This window comes from Trachypithecus francoisi, unplaced genomic scaffold, assembly GCF_009764315.1.
Source record: "Trachypithecus francoisi isolate TF-2019V2 unplaced genomic scaffold, Tfra_2.0 Lachesis_group4, whole genome shotgun sequence".
NCBI classification, from domain to species: Eukaryota; Metazoa; Chordata; class Mammalia; order Primates; family Cercopithecidae; genus Trachypithecus; species Trachypithecus francoisi.
The window spans coordinates 52357602-52375445 of record NW_022681469.1 but is presented as its reverse complement, the minus strand read 5'-3'; the positions used below and the strand labels follow the sequence as shown (position 1 = coordinate 52375445).

The following is a 17844-nucleotide window of genomic DNA, read 5'->3' as shown; positions in this document are numbered from 1 at the left end:
TACAGAAATTAGCTGGGCGTGGTGGTGGGTGCCTGTAATCCCAGCTACTCGGGAGGCTGAGGTAGGAGAATCGCTTGAATCCAGGAAGTGGAGGTTGTAGTGAGCCAAGATCACGCCATTGTACTCCAACCTGGGGGACAAGAGGGAGACACTGTCTCAAAAAAAATAAAAATAAAAAAAGTAGAGATCATACTATATACTGCTTAGTTGCCTGTTTTATTTAGTGATGCACTAGGGAGTAGTTTTCATTTTACCAGATATTAACTAATAACATTACTGTTAATATCTGCATATATTTGATCCTATGAACTTAGCATATTTTATTCAGGCAATCTCCTACTGACTACCATTCAACTGGTTTTGGTTTGATTCATGGTCTTTGGTGAGGAGACCCATGAACAAGTGCCAAGGTCTAATGTGTGAGTGGTCACTGGATGATGCCTATTCTTTGTCACAGCCCATAGCACAGATGGAAGAAGTGCACATATTAATAAGAGTAAGCTCTTCATTGCAACTGCTCAGGACTCATTTTGAAGAAGAGACAGATCTCCAACAAGATTTTGTAGGTAGACAAAACAGAGGGCCTATAATTAGGTTATTAGAATAAAGATGGCTTTGTACTGATTTACTCCTCTCTAGGAAGGAATTTGGTAGGACCCACCACATGGGTGAGCTTTCTCAAGTCAATTCTCTTCACATGACAACTGCAAAGAAGCTGGCAGGGCCAGGGCTTTCCCAACAATGGTGTGCGGCAGAGGCCATGGCACATGCTCACATCTCTCTTCTTCTCAACTGATAGGACTGAAAACATTCTTTGTAGACCAGGGCTGGATTTGAACCCCTTAATATACTTTCATTTGATTTATTGATCCAGCTAATCCTACACTTTTTATAAAATAGTTGTATCAGTTCCATCAAACAACTGAGAAAGTATTAGGATTAATTCAGTAGATTTCTGTAGATTCAATACAACTATAGAAATATATTGGTATATATAAAAATATCTGTTGGAAGTTTTCAATTAACTCAAGTTATGAAGGATACTCCATAGGCAAGAAACAATTATTCTTATGTGCCTGAGGCCTTGGGAGCTAAGGGGTCATCTGCAGGAGGAAGCTCAGAGATACCAGAATCACAAGAGAAAAGGGCATAAATCTTCAGTTTGTGGAAAGGAAAAAACCTGGCTCCCTGTCATTAGAGCAACTAAAGTTCAAGAGTTAAGGGCCCTGTGAGAAAGTTGAGAAATTTCTGGATGCAGGCCATGAGTGTGTCATTACACTAATTTAGTGAGTTAAAACAATCAAATGAAATAGAAATGTTAGAGGTTATCACATGAAGGGTAATTACTGTTTCATGAACCATATGTATGGGTGTCTATGTATATGTATGTAGATTTGAGTGTGTTCACATGTTTGCATGCAAGTAAATGCCAAATTACAGTAGAAAGTATCTTTTACTGTGGGTCATGGTCAAAAATTTGAAACCTGTTACTCCATGAGAAGCCAGATATAAATAAAAGCAGAACTATTAAAATTATACATTGATCAATCGATTCTTGATTCTATAAACAGGTACTAGAAGATGTCGCTCAAACTTTAAAGTTCCTTTAGAGATTCTTTTTCTCATGTGAGAATTGGAAAGGGTTGGCAGAAAATTCCCATCTTAAATGGTTTAAAATAGATGTCTTAAGTGAAACTTATCCTCAGACCTTTTACCTCCATGCTGTGACACAACTTTAAGAGTACTTACATGAAGGCCATCCTTCCTCAGCAAACAGGACACTTAGCTCTATTTTTTTTGGTGGGGGCGGGGTGGGCGGTGGGTGGTACAGGATCTCACTCTGTTGCCCAGGCTGGAGTGCAGTGGCACAATCTCGGCTCACTGCAACCTCTGCCTGCCGGGTTAAAACGATTCTCCCACCTCAGCCTCCTGAGTAGCAGGACTACAGGCGTGTGCTGCCATGCCTGGCAAATTTTTGTACTTTTTGGTAGAGATGGTGTTTCACCATGTTGGCCAGGCTGAATTAGCATTATTTTATACATGCACATGCAATAAACAACTAAACATGGGACTGGGGCTATAAAAAATAATAGTCTAGGCCAGGTCTGGTGGCTTACACCTGTCACACTTATAATCCCAGCAGTTTGGGGGGCTGAGGCAGGCAGATAGATTGAGCTCAGAAATTCAAGACCAGGCTGGGCAACTCCTAGTTTTGTAGAAACCCCGTTTCTACAAAAAATATAAATATTAGCTGGGCATGGTGGTGTACACCTGTAGTCCCAGTTACTCAGGAGGCTGAGGTGGGAGGATCACTTGGGCATGGAAGGTGGAGGTTGCAGTAAGCTGAGATGGAGATCACAACACTGCATTTTAGCCTGGGTGACAGAGTGGCACCCTGTCTCAAAAAAAAAAAAAAAAAAAAAAAGCCAAATCTTCATACAGCAATGCCAAATCACAGCTTTTCTCATATCTTTTTCAATAACTAGATGGTTAATATCCTCCAGTATGTTAACTGACTCAGCCAGCCAGGGCAACATTTTATTACCCAGCTAGGATTGCTGTGTTACCATCTTACTCAGAGTAAATGGCTGTACAGGTGTTTTAGTAAAGTTACTTTTATTGTACAGACAGATGACCAATGGATTGGCAACCTCAGTACCTCATCACCCTTCAACTCACCCATGTTTGGTAGTGCAGAACTCTATAGCTTCAACAAAATACTTTAACAGTTTTAAAAAGATCTGGGCTGATTCAAAGAAGGTATCTGAAAGCATTTGCGAACTCACTTTAAGTTTTCCAAAAACCCATCTCTGTACAGATGGGCAGTGATCTTTCATTTGAGAAAAAATAAAATCCTGACTCGTGTTGCCATTAAAAAAAAAAAAAAAAAAAAAGGCCTGTGTTAATTACAAACTGTTGAGGTAAAATATAAGGCTCCCCTCTCAATCAATAATCTTGGATTCTTATATTTCTTATACTCCACCAGAAGTTTCTACTACCAAAGTTTGATGACATAAGAGAGCAAAGCGATCATTTAAAGGACATACTGTTTATTGATCCTCGAGTTTCCAGTACTGAGTTGGTTTTTAGAAAGCTGCATACCTGTACTCTGTAATCTTATCCTTATAGAGAAATCTTCAACCATTACGCTCTTGGATATTATGGACAGTTTATATAAAGGCCTCCCATCTGGTATGCTATGTTCACAAAATATTATGTTGATCCCTTCAGCTCTCAGGGTTGGCCATCTTTTTAAATGAAAATATCTTCTTCGGCCAGACGCAGTAGCTCATGCCTGTAACCCCAGCACTTTAGGAGGCAGAGGCAGACGGATCATGGGGTCAGGAGATTGAGACCATCCTGATGGCCAACATGGTGAAACCCCGTCTATACTAAAAATACAAAAATTAGCTGGGTGTGGCGGCTTGTTCCTGTAATCCCTGCTACTCAGGAGGCAGAGACAGGAGAATCGCTTGAACCCGGGAGGTGGAGACTGCAGTGAGCTGAGATCGTGCCACTGCACTCCAGCCTGGTGACAGAGCAAGACTACATCTCAAAAAACAAAACAAAAGAAAATATCTTCTTCTGTGTGTGCTATGATGTAAAAAAACTTACAAGGTTCTGGTTTATTGAATAAACAGCCAGATGAATAACATCTCCTTATCTTCTAAAAATCAGCTAGTAAAGACCCCAGTCATCATTCAATGTTATTAAATGTTCCTTAAAATCTGAGTTGAAAAAAATCTTAAGTGTTCAGCACTGACAAGGACTTTTCTCTCTATTATACTGGTATTCTGTTAGATCATGAATATGAATCAACTCTTGTGTATCTTTGTAAAGTGATTTCTCCACCTAATATGAAATTTTGTGCTCAACTGCATTAGGCTAAGTTACCTATTACATTTATAGTCATTCTCTGCACTTCATCACTGAACTAGATTCTTCTGTTTTTTTGTTTTTTTCTTTTTGTTTTTTTGAGACAGAGTCTTGCTCTGTTGCCAGGCTGGGGTGCACTGGCGTGATCTCGGCTCACTGCAACCTCCGACTCCCGGGTTCAAGCGATTCTCCTGCCTCAGTCTCCCCAGTAGCTGGAACTACAGTCACGCACCACCACGCCCAGCTAATTTTTGTATTTTTAGTGGAGACAGAGTTTCACCATGTTGGCCAGGATGGTCTCGATCTCCTGACCTTGGGTGATCTGCCCACCTCAGCCTCCCAAAGTACTGGGATTACAGGCATGAGCCACTGTGCTCGCCATGAATTTGATTATTTTAATACTTCATTCAAAAGTTTTTATCATATCCATATATTGGAATGTAACTTATGACTTGCTAGAAGTAGACTGGGTTAAAAATGATAAATGAACAAATAACATTTCAGAAAAAGATGTCTATATAATTATGAATTGCCTAGTATTACCTTTCTGTAAGAATGGGAAGCTAAAATTAAAAAAAAAAAAATTCTCTTTTCTTAAAAGCATAATTTACCAGCTTAATCTTGTGAACTGTGACTAAGAAAATACACATACCCTCTAATTAATTAGTCATTGCATAAATTTCTGTATGGGTTTCTGATTTGAATATTTTCTAAGATGAAATCATGTAACTGCCATTGTTGTAGATCAAAAATGGTTGAATATTGGCAATTTTATGAAGTTCAACCTGCACAGAAAGAAAGGATTTATTTGCCTGGAGGATATGAATGTATGAACAAAGAATTCGGTCTTACCTGAATGATCTCAGCATTCGATAGGACTTTCCTAAATCAGATACTCGTCTACAGAATGGACCCACAGCCAACTCCATCTGAAATATTAAAAGATACTCCATTGTTTTAATGTTGGAATCATTAGGGGAATATGGGACAGACCTGGATCGCAGAAAGTTGTAGCTTGCAGTAAACCTAATTTTATCTGGACCGTAAGGCAAACTGTGAAAGCCAACTAAATTTATTTAAAAGGCAAGCACTTACATAATTTTTGCATTTATTTACTGAGAGGGCCCAAGATGAGACAATTCCTTCATGAAAATTAAAAAAAAAACATTTTTGTTATATAAAAGGAAAAAGTTTAGATCATTTATCCATTGAAAAATAAGGAAAAGGAAAACTTTCAAGACTGCATGCCTATACTTCAGGCATTACAAGTCTTTTTACATTCAATATAAATGATGACAATTTTTATCAGTTAGTGTGGCTCAAGTAATTAAAAGGACTAACTCTGGAGCTTTTAGTAGCACATCTATATCAGCATTCCAAATGCTGATACTAGTTACTAGTCTGTGAACCTGGACAAGTTATTTAACCTCTTTAAGTCTCAGGTCTCTCATCTACAAAATGGAGATAATAGTATCTACCTAACAGAATAATGCAAATTAAAAGATAATTCCACAAAGCTTTATGTGCAGAGCATATAAAAAGTGCTGTTAATTGTCAGCAATTATTATCAGTGTTTAAAAATTTTTCTCTTTTCAATTATTAATACATGAATATGCTACCTAACTGGAGAATTTAGCAAATCTTGGTTTCACTTCTCTTTATTTTCCTCCTTTGACTGGAAATTCTGCCTGTCATTAATTAGGCTACCTGTTCTTTTCTACCAAGTGCATATGCAAACTTTTCGCATATATGCTACTCAGGTGATAGACTGCTTCTCCACTCTTGCTATAAATAGCACTCTGGTAAAGAATGGTTTAGAAAATGGTTGAGAATAGGCTGCTCCCTGGTAGTACAGCACCTTTCTTCAAGAAGCACATATGATGTAAGGCTTCTGTCCTGCTGGCCACCCTTACAAAAAATTGCTTAAAATCTCCTTGCCATGGGTATACTATAGAGACCGAATTGATCATTCAAGAGACACTTTGATTGCCTTAGTGCTAGGTACCAAGCTAGGCATGGGGATAAGATGATTAGATGACTAGACTGTCTTACCATCACTAAATTCTCAAATTTAATGAAGAAAGAGATATTTATTTATTCAAACAATATGATTATTATCAACAAAATCAAAAGTATTTGTGTATATGTCCACATATACACATATAAACACACATACATACACACATAATGATTATTAAGCAAAATGACAAATGCTATATCAAACTTATGACCTTAGTGTCAAGAGAGAGTTGGAGGCAGCTTCCTTGGGATGGTCTTGAGGATCAATAGTAACCAGGTTAATTTCTCTTGTAACATACTAAAGACATGGATTGCATACTGTATGTCCTAGAAGGAAACCTTACATGGTTGGGAAACTCTATAAAGTGAAGAGTCATAAATAAATATAAAGATAAAAATTTAAGGAAGAAAAAGGATTCTTGCCAACAATGCAAAACAGAACAGTTGTAAGCCAGTGTGCCCAACTCAAAAGATAGTAGGTGATAGGCTGTTCTTTGGAAGCTGTTTCATTTCTTCACTGGGTAGGAATTTCTGGTTTCTTTCCATATGTGTCACTTACTTTACACTGAGCACAAAGGAAAAATGTGATTATCATTGTATCTTTGATATGATAATTCCATTCAAATACCTAACTTTATATATATATAATGGTTTTTTACGTACTGAAATTATATATTTTTCATGAAGTGTTTTTGTCAATTTCTCAACTACTCTAGTGGAATCACTGTCTTCAAAGACAACCTGTGCCTTAGCACTTGAGCAGGACCAAATGTTAAAACAAATAAATGGCTAGGAAAAAGTTACAATATGAGAAAATATGACCTCGAATTGCTGTAAAATGTATGATTATGTAAAAGATTTTTATGCCATAGGACAATTTCAAAATGTTAAATGTTTAAAATAAATTTTTTATCCATAAAGGACCTCTAGGATATTGTAAATCGTTTTCTTCTTCCAGAATTCCATTAAACAATAAAGGCCATGTTTTAAAGGGCAAGAGTGTTCTGTTAAGAGGAGGTGACTGCCATTAGCAGTGGATACAAAAGTGGCATGTGCAACTGCTTCTCTCCGGCCCCCGTTTGGAGAGAATGAACGGTCAGCTGCAGGCACGGTGAACTAATTACATAGCTGTTCCTTCCCTACCACAGACATTTGGTTAACCACAGGGCTTCTTTGGATACTCCTAGGGCACTCCTGCCCTGACATTGCTCAGGAGAAGAAAAGGCAATAGGAATTAGAACAAAAATTAGAATTTTGATTGTCTTGTTTTCTTTTCTAAATTAATATTTTTAGGTACAAAGTGAAATAGATGTAAACGTATACTTAAAGGGCACCAGAAGACCTATAAATAGAAATTGCTAGAAGTACCACTAAATAATTTAATACCAACTTCAACAGCCACTCTTTCCTTCAGGTAAGAAAATAAACTGAGGGGTGGAGGGGGAGTATGTGCTTCAGAGGACACTGTGGACAAGACCCCAAGAGATTCAGAATCAGAACCCCAGTGTTGTGGACAGGTTTAGTGACTTCAGAACTGCTGTGTGATCAGTGTGGGCACTGAGACCATGTGGTCACAGCAGGGAATTAATTACCTGTAGGAAACCACCTCATACCCATGACCTGGATTCCTAAGGGGGCTGGATGTCAGGTACTTCCCTCACCATGATCCCTCCAGATGGCACCCTGCAACTACTTTCTCTTTCCTGCACTGGTGCCAGTGAGGAGAAGTTAGGATTCTTAAAGAAATCCTTAAAATACGTCATTATCTGTCTTTGCAATTGGACTTTATGGCAAATAACCAGTATTCCCAAACCTGGTCTACAGGTCCCTTCTTGAGCTTTCTGTTTTTGTTACTTAACTAGAATTGCAGGCACTTTTATCACAAGAACAGTTTTTAAACCCATGGAGTATTTGTGTATTTTTGATTTCACTGACCTCAATGGCTTTAATTTTGAATATGAATTGATATAACTTTCAATTATAAGGCAGTTGAAAAGCCCTCTAGTCCCCAGTTGATGCCTATCATGAATATAAATGTTAGGGTAATGCTATTTAAATGTTTTGACTGACCCCGAAAAACCCGTCCAACCAAGTGTGATACTGAAAGCTGAGGTACAACACATAATTGCAACTGTGGCAAGAAACCAAACCAAATGAAGTAAAACTCGAAATTCAAATTTTAATTTAAAAAGTGGGTGGGGGAGATCATGACATAACAGTAGGACAGTATTTGCCAGATACTGATCACAGATCTGATTAATTATGATAGTGCCTCCGCCTGTCTTTGCTGTACCCATGATCCACAGGACTGGAGCCATCCCCAAGGTGAGTGCCAGGATGTTTTGAAACTGGGACACACTGTACAGGGGTGAACAAAGGAATCTGCTTTTCAATACCACACTGCCTGCCACAACCTAATGTCACTGCAGGGTTTAACACTCAGTAAATGCTGTGTGTTTTAATGCTTCTTCTATATTTAAAGAACAGAAAACAGAGGCTTTTGAGCATAAGTTAGTAATAATGACTGATGGGTTTAATTTACCTTAAGGGAAGGGACCCAGAAAAGTTTGGCTTATTGAACAACATGTCTTAAGAAAAAACGATGCCAAATAACATTTTGAATAATGCAGTTTTTTGGAAGGTGGAAGCTCACCCCTGCCACTGGATGCTATGCATTTTGAGCAGCTGTTAGCCGCAGCAGCAAGGGTTAAAGGACAATACTTTCCATCTTTCACGACCCATAAGGGAACATGTTAAAATAAAAAAACAAAAACAAGCCTCTCTCCTACAGCACTCTCGTTTTGGCCATCTCCTGCTCCGCTGCCACTCTAATTGGACTTGAAGTGCTGCCTCCAGGAAAGTGACTCAAGAACCAGCTGGAGCAGAATGCAAATAAGCTGGTAGGGGAGAGAGTCCAGGGAAAGAAGATGAAACAAAAAGAAAAACAAAATTACGGAGGAAAGGGGAAGAGGAGAACAGAGACCATCTGAGTATAGTTTACACTTTCGTTTATTTAAAACAAATAAGAGGAGGTTCTAGTACATCACCAGATTTTTAATAAGCAATCTGAAACCCCAGTAAGGGACAAATAAGACACTATTGACAAATAATTTTCTTTAAGCTAAGTGTATCTGTAAAACAAAGTAAAATGTACGGGTGCCTAAGAATGAAGTTCATAAAATGTAAAAGGTAAAAAGAGCCATATTAACGGTAACATTTAATTTCTGTTTTTATGCTGTGGCTACTACAAGCATATTTTCCAAATGAAGGCTCATTTCTATGGTCTAATGGCCCCAGGAATGTTACCTGGAAATGAAAATGACTGACTGCTGCATCAGTTAATTTGCAATGAACCAGGCTCTTGAAAGTTTAGGTTTGTGTTACCTGTTCCTTTTTTGAAAGCGTATCAAGTCTGAGTGAACACCTGACAACCACTGACCTGATACAAGCAGTCTGTCCAAGTCCTTTCCTCCATGCAGAAATAATGAAGCAGGACACACTCCCAGATACACACAAGAATAAATATTGACATTAACATTTATCTTTATAAGCAGGGAGGATCTAGCAAACTGCTATGAAGAATTCATTTCAGTAACTATTTAAACTAGTAAAGGTAATAGCTTTGAAAGGCTTAAAAATGATTTTACCCGGCTGGGCGTGGTGGCTCACATCTGTAATCCCAACACTTTGGGAGGCCGAGGCGGGTGGATCACGAGGTCAGGAGTTTGAGACCAGCTTGGCCAATATGGTTAAACCCTGTCGGTACTAAAAATACAAAAATTACCCGGGCATGGTGGCGCATGCCTATAGTTTCAGCTACTGAAGAGGCTGAGGCACAGGAATCAATTGAACCCAGGAGGCGGAGGTTGCAGTGAGCCGAGATCGTGCCACTGCACTCCAACCTGGGCGACAGAGCAAGACTCCGTCTCAAAAAATAAATAAATGAATAAAATAAAATAAAAGATTTTACCCTTGGTATGCTATACAAAAATAATAATCATCTTTGTTTCTGAATCTTTTAATGAAAGCATGTTCGGGGTTTTTCTTCATTGCCTCTGATACTACTGAAAGGCTTTAAAAAAACTGTCTAAAGGACAAAGAAAACGCTTTCTATAAGAGCTGATAATGTTTTGCTATTTTAATGTCACTCTATCTCTCACACACATCAGATAGCTTGAAATGATTTCAAGGCTAGCCATAGAGAAGAACTGTACTCTACCTGATAGAGAGAGAACAAATAATCAGACTCTATGTCTACCTGGCCTACTGTGCATTTAAATGAATGGGAAAACTGCCTTGGAATGGTGACAGGGCAACAAGCAGTCTCTTTTTACTGTCTGAAATATGATTTCATTGCCTACATTATTGGCCAGCAAGGTTTGACCTATTTTGACAGTAAAATAGTGAGAAAATTCCATATTAAGTAAAAATGGGAAGTGTTGCTTTCCTGTGGAATGAGTTATTTCACCTTAACCTTGAAATACCAAAGAGAGGGATAATTATTTTGTTAAATACAAAGAAAAATATACCTGGTATAAAAGTGTCTTTAAACTTCTCCTTTTTTTTTTTTTTTTAGCCATTTATGCTTAAGTGGGCTTACTTTTCTTTGTGCTGCAACTCTTTAAAAACACTGATGAAAATATAGTCTTTCATTTAATAGATATTAAATTTCATTTAAAATAATTAATTCATTTAATGGATAATAGGCCAAAACATTTTTTTCTTTTGTAGTAATTCATCAATGTACCTGTGCAAAATCAGCAGCAAGTCGCATTTTCCCACCTTCACCAAGAGGTCTTATGAGACTGGCATGGCGGATAAAAAGTTCAATTGCTCTTTGGGCAATAGCCTCGGTGTTGTCAAAGACAAAATCTAAGCATTCAAACTGTTTAAAATAGTCACTCATAACTCTGGCAATGAAACCTTGTAGCTCCTTCATGTACAGAGAACAAGGAACATCAGGTTTTCCTGAGCTGGATAACGACCTGTAAAAGAAAAAGCAGCCCTTTTTAACACTGATGCACTAAATTACACTCTTGGATTTTGTACCCCTTACCCCACCAATGCTGCTATTTCAATCCTTTGTAATTTTTTCCCTTAATAGTATAAAATACATTATTTTTTGATAAGTGTTAGCAGAAAACAATGTTTAAAAATTACATTTTAAAAAGTGGTTTAGATGCCAGGAGGATTACTGAAGGAATTTTAGAATCCATTTACCTAAAGATTATTGAGAATGAAATAGACAACCATCTGTCTTGGATGAATCATACAAGTTCTACTCTCTGGCCTCTCAAAGTCCCTCCCAGTCTCTCAACTCTCCATCCACTCACATGTTTGCCTGGTAAATGAAGGTATCAATAATGGATCCTGAAATAGCATTTTATACTTTGCAATGGCAGAAAATGCTGCTTTTCCTATACAAATTCTTGGCAAAGATCTCTCTGCTCTTGTGCTATTTAATCAGATCAGTCCAACAGAATTCTGACTGTGGAAATGGTTATGTAACAGTACACATGGTATGCAATTTTTCCTCCAGATGATGAGGTTTGGAAAGGCTTTAATTTGGATCAACAAATGATAGCAGCTGATGCTCCACGAAATACTATTTATAATTTATAAATGTTTATAATTGCTCTTTAAAGAATATATTAAAAGAATGTGAAATATTTATAGGAAAGAGATATGCCAAAACTAGCTAACACCTGATATTTTCTAATAAATGAGATCACTGGCTACATCATGCTGAATCTTTTCCAAAAAGCGAGTTAAGTGTTTCCATATTCTGAGAATGACGTAGAGATATTGGTGATAGTCTATAGAAGAACAACAGATATGACTAAAATGCTTAGAGCAAGAGAATGAGTTGAACTTAATTATCTTCAAATACATCAGTGGTTGCTATAAATAGGATGCTAACCAGAGGTCTGTCACTTCCAGAAGCACATAGAGATAGAAAAAGCAGGCCTATGTTCCAGCAGGAAGGGATTGCATACAGGTATAAGACTGTGCCAACAACAGAAAGGCTGCCAACGGGTGCATGGTGGAACATTTTTGTTTGCAGTATCATCACATAGTGGAGTGGCACTTGGGTACAGGGGAGCCTTGGTAAATGATGGCCATCTTCGTGTGGAGTTTGGTTTTGCCAGATTCAGACAACTGCATAGCCTAGCTTTATTCTAGGTTTGTCACTCCACAAGGCCAGGCTGCAAAAACAAACAAATAAAAGAAGTCTCCCTCCCCGAAAATGGTGCCAATCTGTTTCATTTTTTAATGTTTACTTTTGATGAATTATAATAATATATAATAAGGGGATACACAGTAATGTTATATGTATACAGTGTGGAATGACTGAATCAAGGTAATCAGCATACCCATCACCTTAAATACTTATCATTTATTCCTCCTAACTGCAACTTTGTACCCTTTGACCAACATCTCTCTATTCCGTCCACTCCCTAGCTGCTGCTAACTGCCATTCTACTCTGTTTCTATGTGTTCGATTGTTTTAGACAACAGATATGTGAGGTCATGTGGTATTTGTCTTTCTGTGTCTGGCTTACTTCACTTAGCATAATGTTCTCTAGGTTCATCTATGTTGTTGCAATTAACAGAATTCCTGTCTTTCTGAAGGCTGGATGGTATTCCATTGTGTATGTGTACCATATTTTCCTTATCCATTTGCCAGTCTAAATGTTGGTGGACATCTAGATTGATTCCATAACTTGGCTATTTTAAGTAATGCTGCAACGAACATGGAAGTGCATATATCTTTTTGACATACTGATTTCAAGTTCTTAGGTTATGTACCCAGAAGTGGGACTGCTGGATCATGTGGTAGTTCTATTTTTAGGTTTTTGAGAAACATTCATACAGTTTTCCATAATGGCTGTCTAATTTACATTCCAACCACAGTATACAAGGGTTCCCTTTTCTGTACATCGTCTTTCACACTTGGTATATTTCATCTTTTTGATAAGTCATTCTGACAGGTGTGAGGTGAAATCTCATTGTGGTTTTAATTTGCATTCCCCTGACGATTAGTGATGTTGAATATTTTTTCACATATCTGTTGGCCATTTGTATGTCTTCTTTTGAGAAATGTCTATTCAGGTCCTTTGCCTATGTTTAAATCAGGTTGTTTTCTTGTTATTGATTTGAGTTCCTTATATATTTTGGATGTTAATCCCCATATCAGATGTATGGCTTGTAAATATTTTCCCCAATCCAGAGGTTGTCACTCCACTCTTGTTTTCTTTGCTGTTCAGAAGCTTTTTAGATAAATGTAATCACATTTGTCTATTTTTACTTCGTAGTCTGAGCTCTTGGGATGAAATCCAAAAAAGTTATTCCTCAGATTTTTCTGTTTTCTTTAATTTGTTTTAGTTTCAGGTGTTACTTTTAAGTTTTTAATCTATTTTAATTTGATTTTCACATATGGTGTGAGATAAAGGTCCAATTTCATTCTCTGCATGTGGATATCCAGTTTTACTAATATATATTTATTGAAGGAACTGTCCTTATTCCACTGTGTGTTCCTGGCATCTCTGTCAAAAATCAATTGACTGTAAATGTGTGAGCTCATTTCTGGGCTCTCTGTTTTGTTTCATTGGTCAATGCCAGCGCACCATGCCATTTTAATCATCATGTAGCTCTGTAATATAGTTTAAAATTAGGTAGTGTGATACCTCTAGCTTTATTTTTGCTCAAGATTGCCTTGGCTATTCAGAGATTTTGGTAGTTCCACATGAATTTTAGGATTTTTTTTTCTATTTCTGTGAAAAATGACATTGGAATTTTGGTAGAGATTGCATTAAATCTGAAGGCTGGTTTGGGTAGTATGGACCTTTTAACGATATTCTTTCAATTCATGAACATCGAATATCTTTCCATTTATTTGTGTCTTTGTTGATTTCTTTCATTAATGTTTTATAGTTTTCAGTGTATAGATCTTTTACTTCCTTGTTTAAACAAAATGCATTTTGTTTCCATTTTCATTTGTCCCAGATATTTTTGATTTCTCCTTTGATCCATTGGTTGTTCACGAGCATGTTGTTTAAGTTTCACATATTTGCAAAATTTCCAACATTTCTCCTATTAATGATGTCTAGTTTCATACCATTGTGATTAGAAAAGATACTTAATTTCAGCTCTCTTTAATTTGTTCAGACTTGGTTTGTGGCCAAATATATATAAATAGATGAATTAAACATATGCATAACTGAGAAATCAATGGTAATCTTCATGCCACTAATCTTTTGTGTGAGTGCTCTGCCTTCCACAAAGGGGCTCATCTATCACTTCAGTGATGTAGAGTTCTTCTTTCACTGCCTTCCCTACTCAAAACTGAAATCAGATATGAGTCACTTTACATTGACTGCAACAATTTTAATCAATGTTCTATGTCAATCAGACATTTACATTTTAAGCTTTAATTTGGAAAGAAACACATCAGTCTTTTTAAATGAATTTCAAATACCAAGAAACTATGTTGATGATTACCCTTTACTTATTTATTTATTTAATTTATTTGAGACAGGATCTCACTCTGTCACTCAGGCTGGATGGAATGCAGTGGCTCGATCTCAGCTCACTGCAACCTCCGCCTCCAGGGTTCAAGGGATTCTCCTGACTCAGTCTCCTGAGTAGCTTAGATTACAGCTGCCTGCCACCATGCCGGGCTAATTTTTGTATTTTTAGTAGAGATGGGGTTTCACCATGTAGGCCAGGCTGGTCTCGAACTCCTGACTTCAAGTGATCTGCCTGCCTCGGCCTCTGAAAGTGCTGGGATTATAGTCGTGAGCCACCATGCCCAGCCCATAATTACTCTTTAAATAGCAGGGGAGTCTGTAACACTACTACATATAAATTGGACTTGAAGGTAAACTTTATTTATTGCTTTTACATAGGAATAGGTATGGAGGGCTTGAAGGGTCAGGTTTTCACTATTGTTTTTCTAATTGTTATCCCTGGGGGCTGGCCCTAAAATAAAGGCAATTCCTGCTTCTTGACTAATCCAACTCCACAGCATATTTCACATAAGCCATTTACATATGAAATGACATGACATTACAGAATTACTAATCACAAGATTCTACAAAGTAGGAAAATTATTGCCATGGGGGCAATAATTTAAATAAAAGCAGCAGTGCTCCATACGCCTGTACTGCTATATATGGAGAATAATATTCACTGGAATCTCAACTGACTGCTGTATACATGAATCTCAAATGACTGTCGTATACACTGAGCCGAAATGGAGTCACCAAAGCAAGCGGGAAAACAAAATAAGGACGATGTTAGGCACCTTAAAATAATGCTTCATACTCATGGCAACCTATCAATTGAATAAACAGTTTGGCTCACTAGTATTTAAGCAAATTAGTAAAAACATATCTATTTGGGAACTAACTTTCAGCTATTAATGTCTAATGTGTTATCTGTAGACACTAGTTGCAGCTCACCAATTAAATTAGAAGTATGTGACCACTGTTATTATAGAATAAGCCTTCAAAAATCAGCTTGTTTTGGCTCCCTTCTGAGAGGCATTCATCATTGATCTAACTGGGACAGTTCAGATCACTTTTGAACAAAAACCATCTCCTCTTAAACATTGGTAATCAGAAGTTATATAGTCCTATGTCATAGTGAGTTCCAAATACAGTTTTTTTTTGGTAGAATTCACTTTTCTGTGCTTCACATATTTTTAAAAATAGAGACTGGTCTTTCCTTTTTTGAGAAAGGGTCTCACATTGTCATTTAGGCTGGAGTGCAATAGCACGATCACGGCTCACTGCAGCCTCAATTCCTTCAGGCTGAAACCATCTCCTTGCCTTAGCTCCCCAAATAGCTGGAACTATGGATGCACACCACCACATCCAGCTTTTTGTATTTTTTGTAGAGACAGGGTTTCACCATGTTGCCTAGGCTGGTCCCCAACTCCTGAGCTCAAGCAATCTGCCCACCTCAGCCTCCCAAAGTGCTGGAATTACAGGCATAAGCCACTGTGCCCAGCCTAGATTGATCTTTTGACATTTTCCATATTTCCCATGTGGGAGAGGCCAATATGGCCGATTAGAAACAGCTAGTGTATGTGGCTCTCATGGAGAGGAACAGAAGAGGTGAGTAAATACAACACCTTCAATTGAAACATCCAGAAACCTAGTCGGATAGGGACTAATCAAGGAAACAACCTGACTGACAGAGTATGAAGAAAAGCAAAACAGGACAACAGCCCACCTGGGAGCAATATAGAGCCAGGGGAAACCCCACTGCTCAGAAAAGTGCTTTCACCGGTGATAACTCCAAGCACTGGAAAATGCGAGTCTACTAGGGACTGGAGCAGGCCCCAAGCATACTGCAGCAGCCCTACGGAAAAGTGGCCAGACTGTTACATGGGTACCTGTTCCCAAATCTCTTCACCGGGCAGGCCTGGGCCTCTAGCCATCCCCAGCCAGAGCTATCAAGCCAGAGGTAACTCAGCAACTCCAAGCGCAGAGCCTCCAGCGGCAGCTGAGAGCCTCTTTGCCACTGCCCCTGCAGTGGAACTGCCCTTGTCACCCTTGGATTAATGAAAGAGCAAAGACCCTAAGTACCTTATCCACACCTCCAACAAACTGCAGTCAACCCAAGGAGAGGAAGCCAGTCTGTCTCCCAAAGGTCTCCCGGCCCCTCACCCCACTGCTTGTCACCAAGGGAACCCTGGCTCGGGCCCACAGCACAGACCCTCCCTACTAGGCCCACAGCTTAGACCCTCCCCACCTCCACTGATTGCACTGAGGTGCTAACATGCATCTGTCTGGGGTGGAGCCCCCAGGAGACAAGCAAACGACCCTTGGCCACAACCACTACCCCTCCTCTGCTGCCTCTAATTTGGGGAAGGAACAGTGAGATCACCCCCAGAAACCCATCTCACATGTAATGACACTCACAGGCTCAAAATAAAGGGATGGAGGAAAATATACCAGGCAAATGAAAAACAGAAAAAAGCAGGGGTTGCAGTCCTAATTTCAGACAAAACAGATTTCAAGCCAACAAACATCAAAAAAGACAAAGAAGGGCATTACATAACGGTAAGGGTACAACTCAACAAGACGATTTAATAATCTTATATATATATATGGACCCAATACAGGTGCACCCAGATTCGTAAAGCAAGTTCTTAGAGACCTTCAAAGAGGTCTTGGCTGGGTGCGGTGGCTCATGCCTGTAGTCCCAGCACTTTGGGAAGCCAAGGCGGGTAGATCACGAGGTCAGGATAGCCATCCTGGCTAACACGGTGAAACCCTGTCTCTACCAAAAATACAAAAAATTAGCCGGGCGCGATGGTGGGCGCCTGTAGTCCCAGCTACTCAGGAGGCTGAGGCAGGAGAATGGCGTGAACCCAGGAGGCGGAGCTTCCAGTGAGCTGAGATGGCGCCACTGCACTCCAGCCTGGGTGACAGAGTGAGACTCCATCTCAAAAAAAAAAAAAAAAAAGAAGTCTTAAAGACCTTCGAAGACTCCCACACAGTAACGGTGGGAGACTTCAACATTCCACTGATAGTATTAGACAGATCATCAAGGCAGAAAATTAACAAAGATATTCAGGACCTAAACACAACACTGGACCAAATGCAACTGATAGACCTTTACAGAACTCTCCAACCCAAAACAACAGAATACACATTCTTCTCATCACCACGTCATACACACTAATATTGACCTCATAACTGGACATAAAACAATCCTCAACAAATGTTAAAGAACCACAATCATATGAAACACACTCTCAGACCACAGTACCATAAAAATAGAAGACCGAAAATCGCTCAAAACCATGCAATTACGTGGAAATTAAACAACTTGCTCCTGAATGACTTTTGGGTAAATACATGAAATTAAGGCAGAAGTCAAGAAGTTTTTTGGGCTGGGCGTGATGGCTCATGCCTGTAATTCCAGCACTTAGGG

General features: G+C 38.7%; 1 protein-coding gene across 3 annotated transcripts in view; it reads right to left on the bottom strand.

Annotated features, from left to right (window-relative positions):
- The window catches only part of COG5 (component of oligomeric golgi complex 5), a 378471-nt gene that overhangs the window by 23121 nt on the left and 337506 nt on the right, over nt 1–17844 (bottom strand). For all 3 annotated transcript variants that reach the window (XM_033195062.1, XM_033195061.1, XM_033195063.1), the window contains 2 exons: nt 10643–10880; nt 4729–4805 (listed from right to left, as the gene is read on the bottom strand). In XM_033195062.1, coding sequence (XP_033050953.1) covers nt 4729–4805; nt 10643–10880 — 315 coding nt within the window. The remainder of the gene's footprint in view (nt 1–4728; nt 4806–10642; nt 10881–17844) is intronic.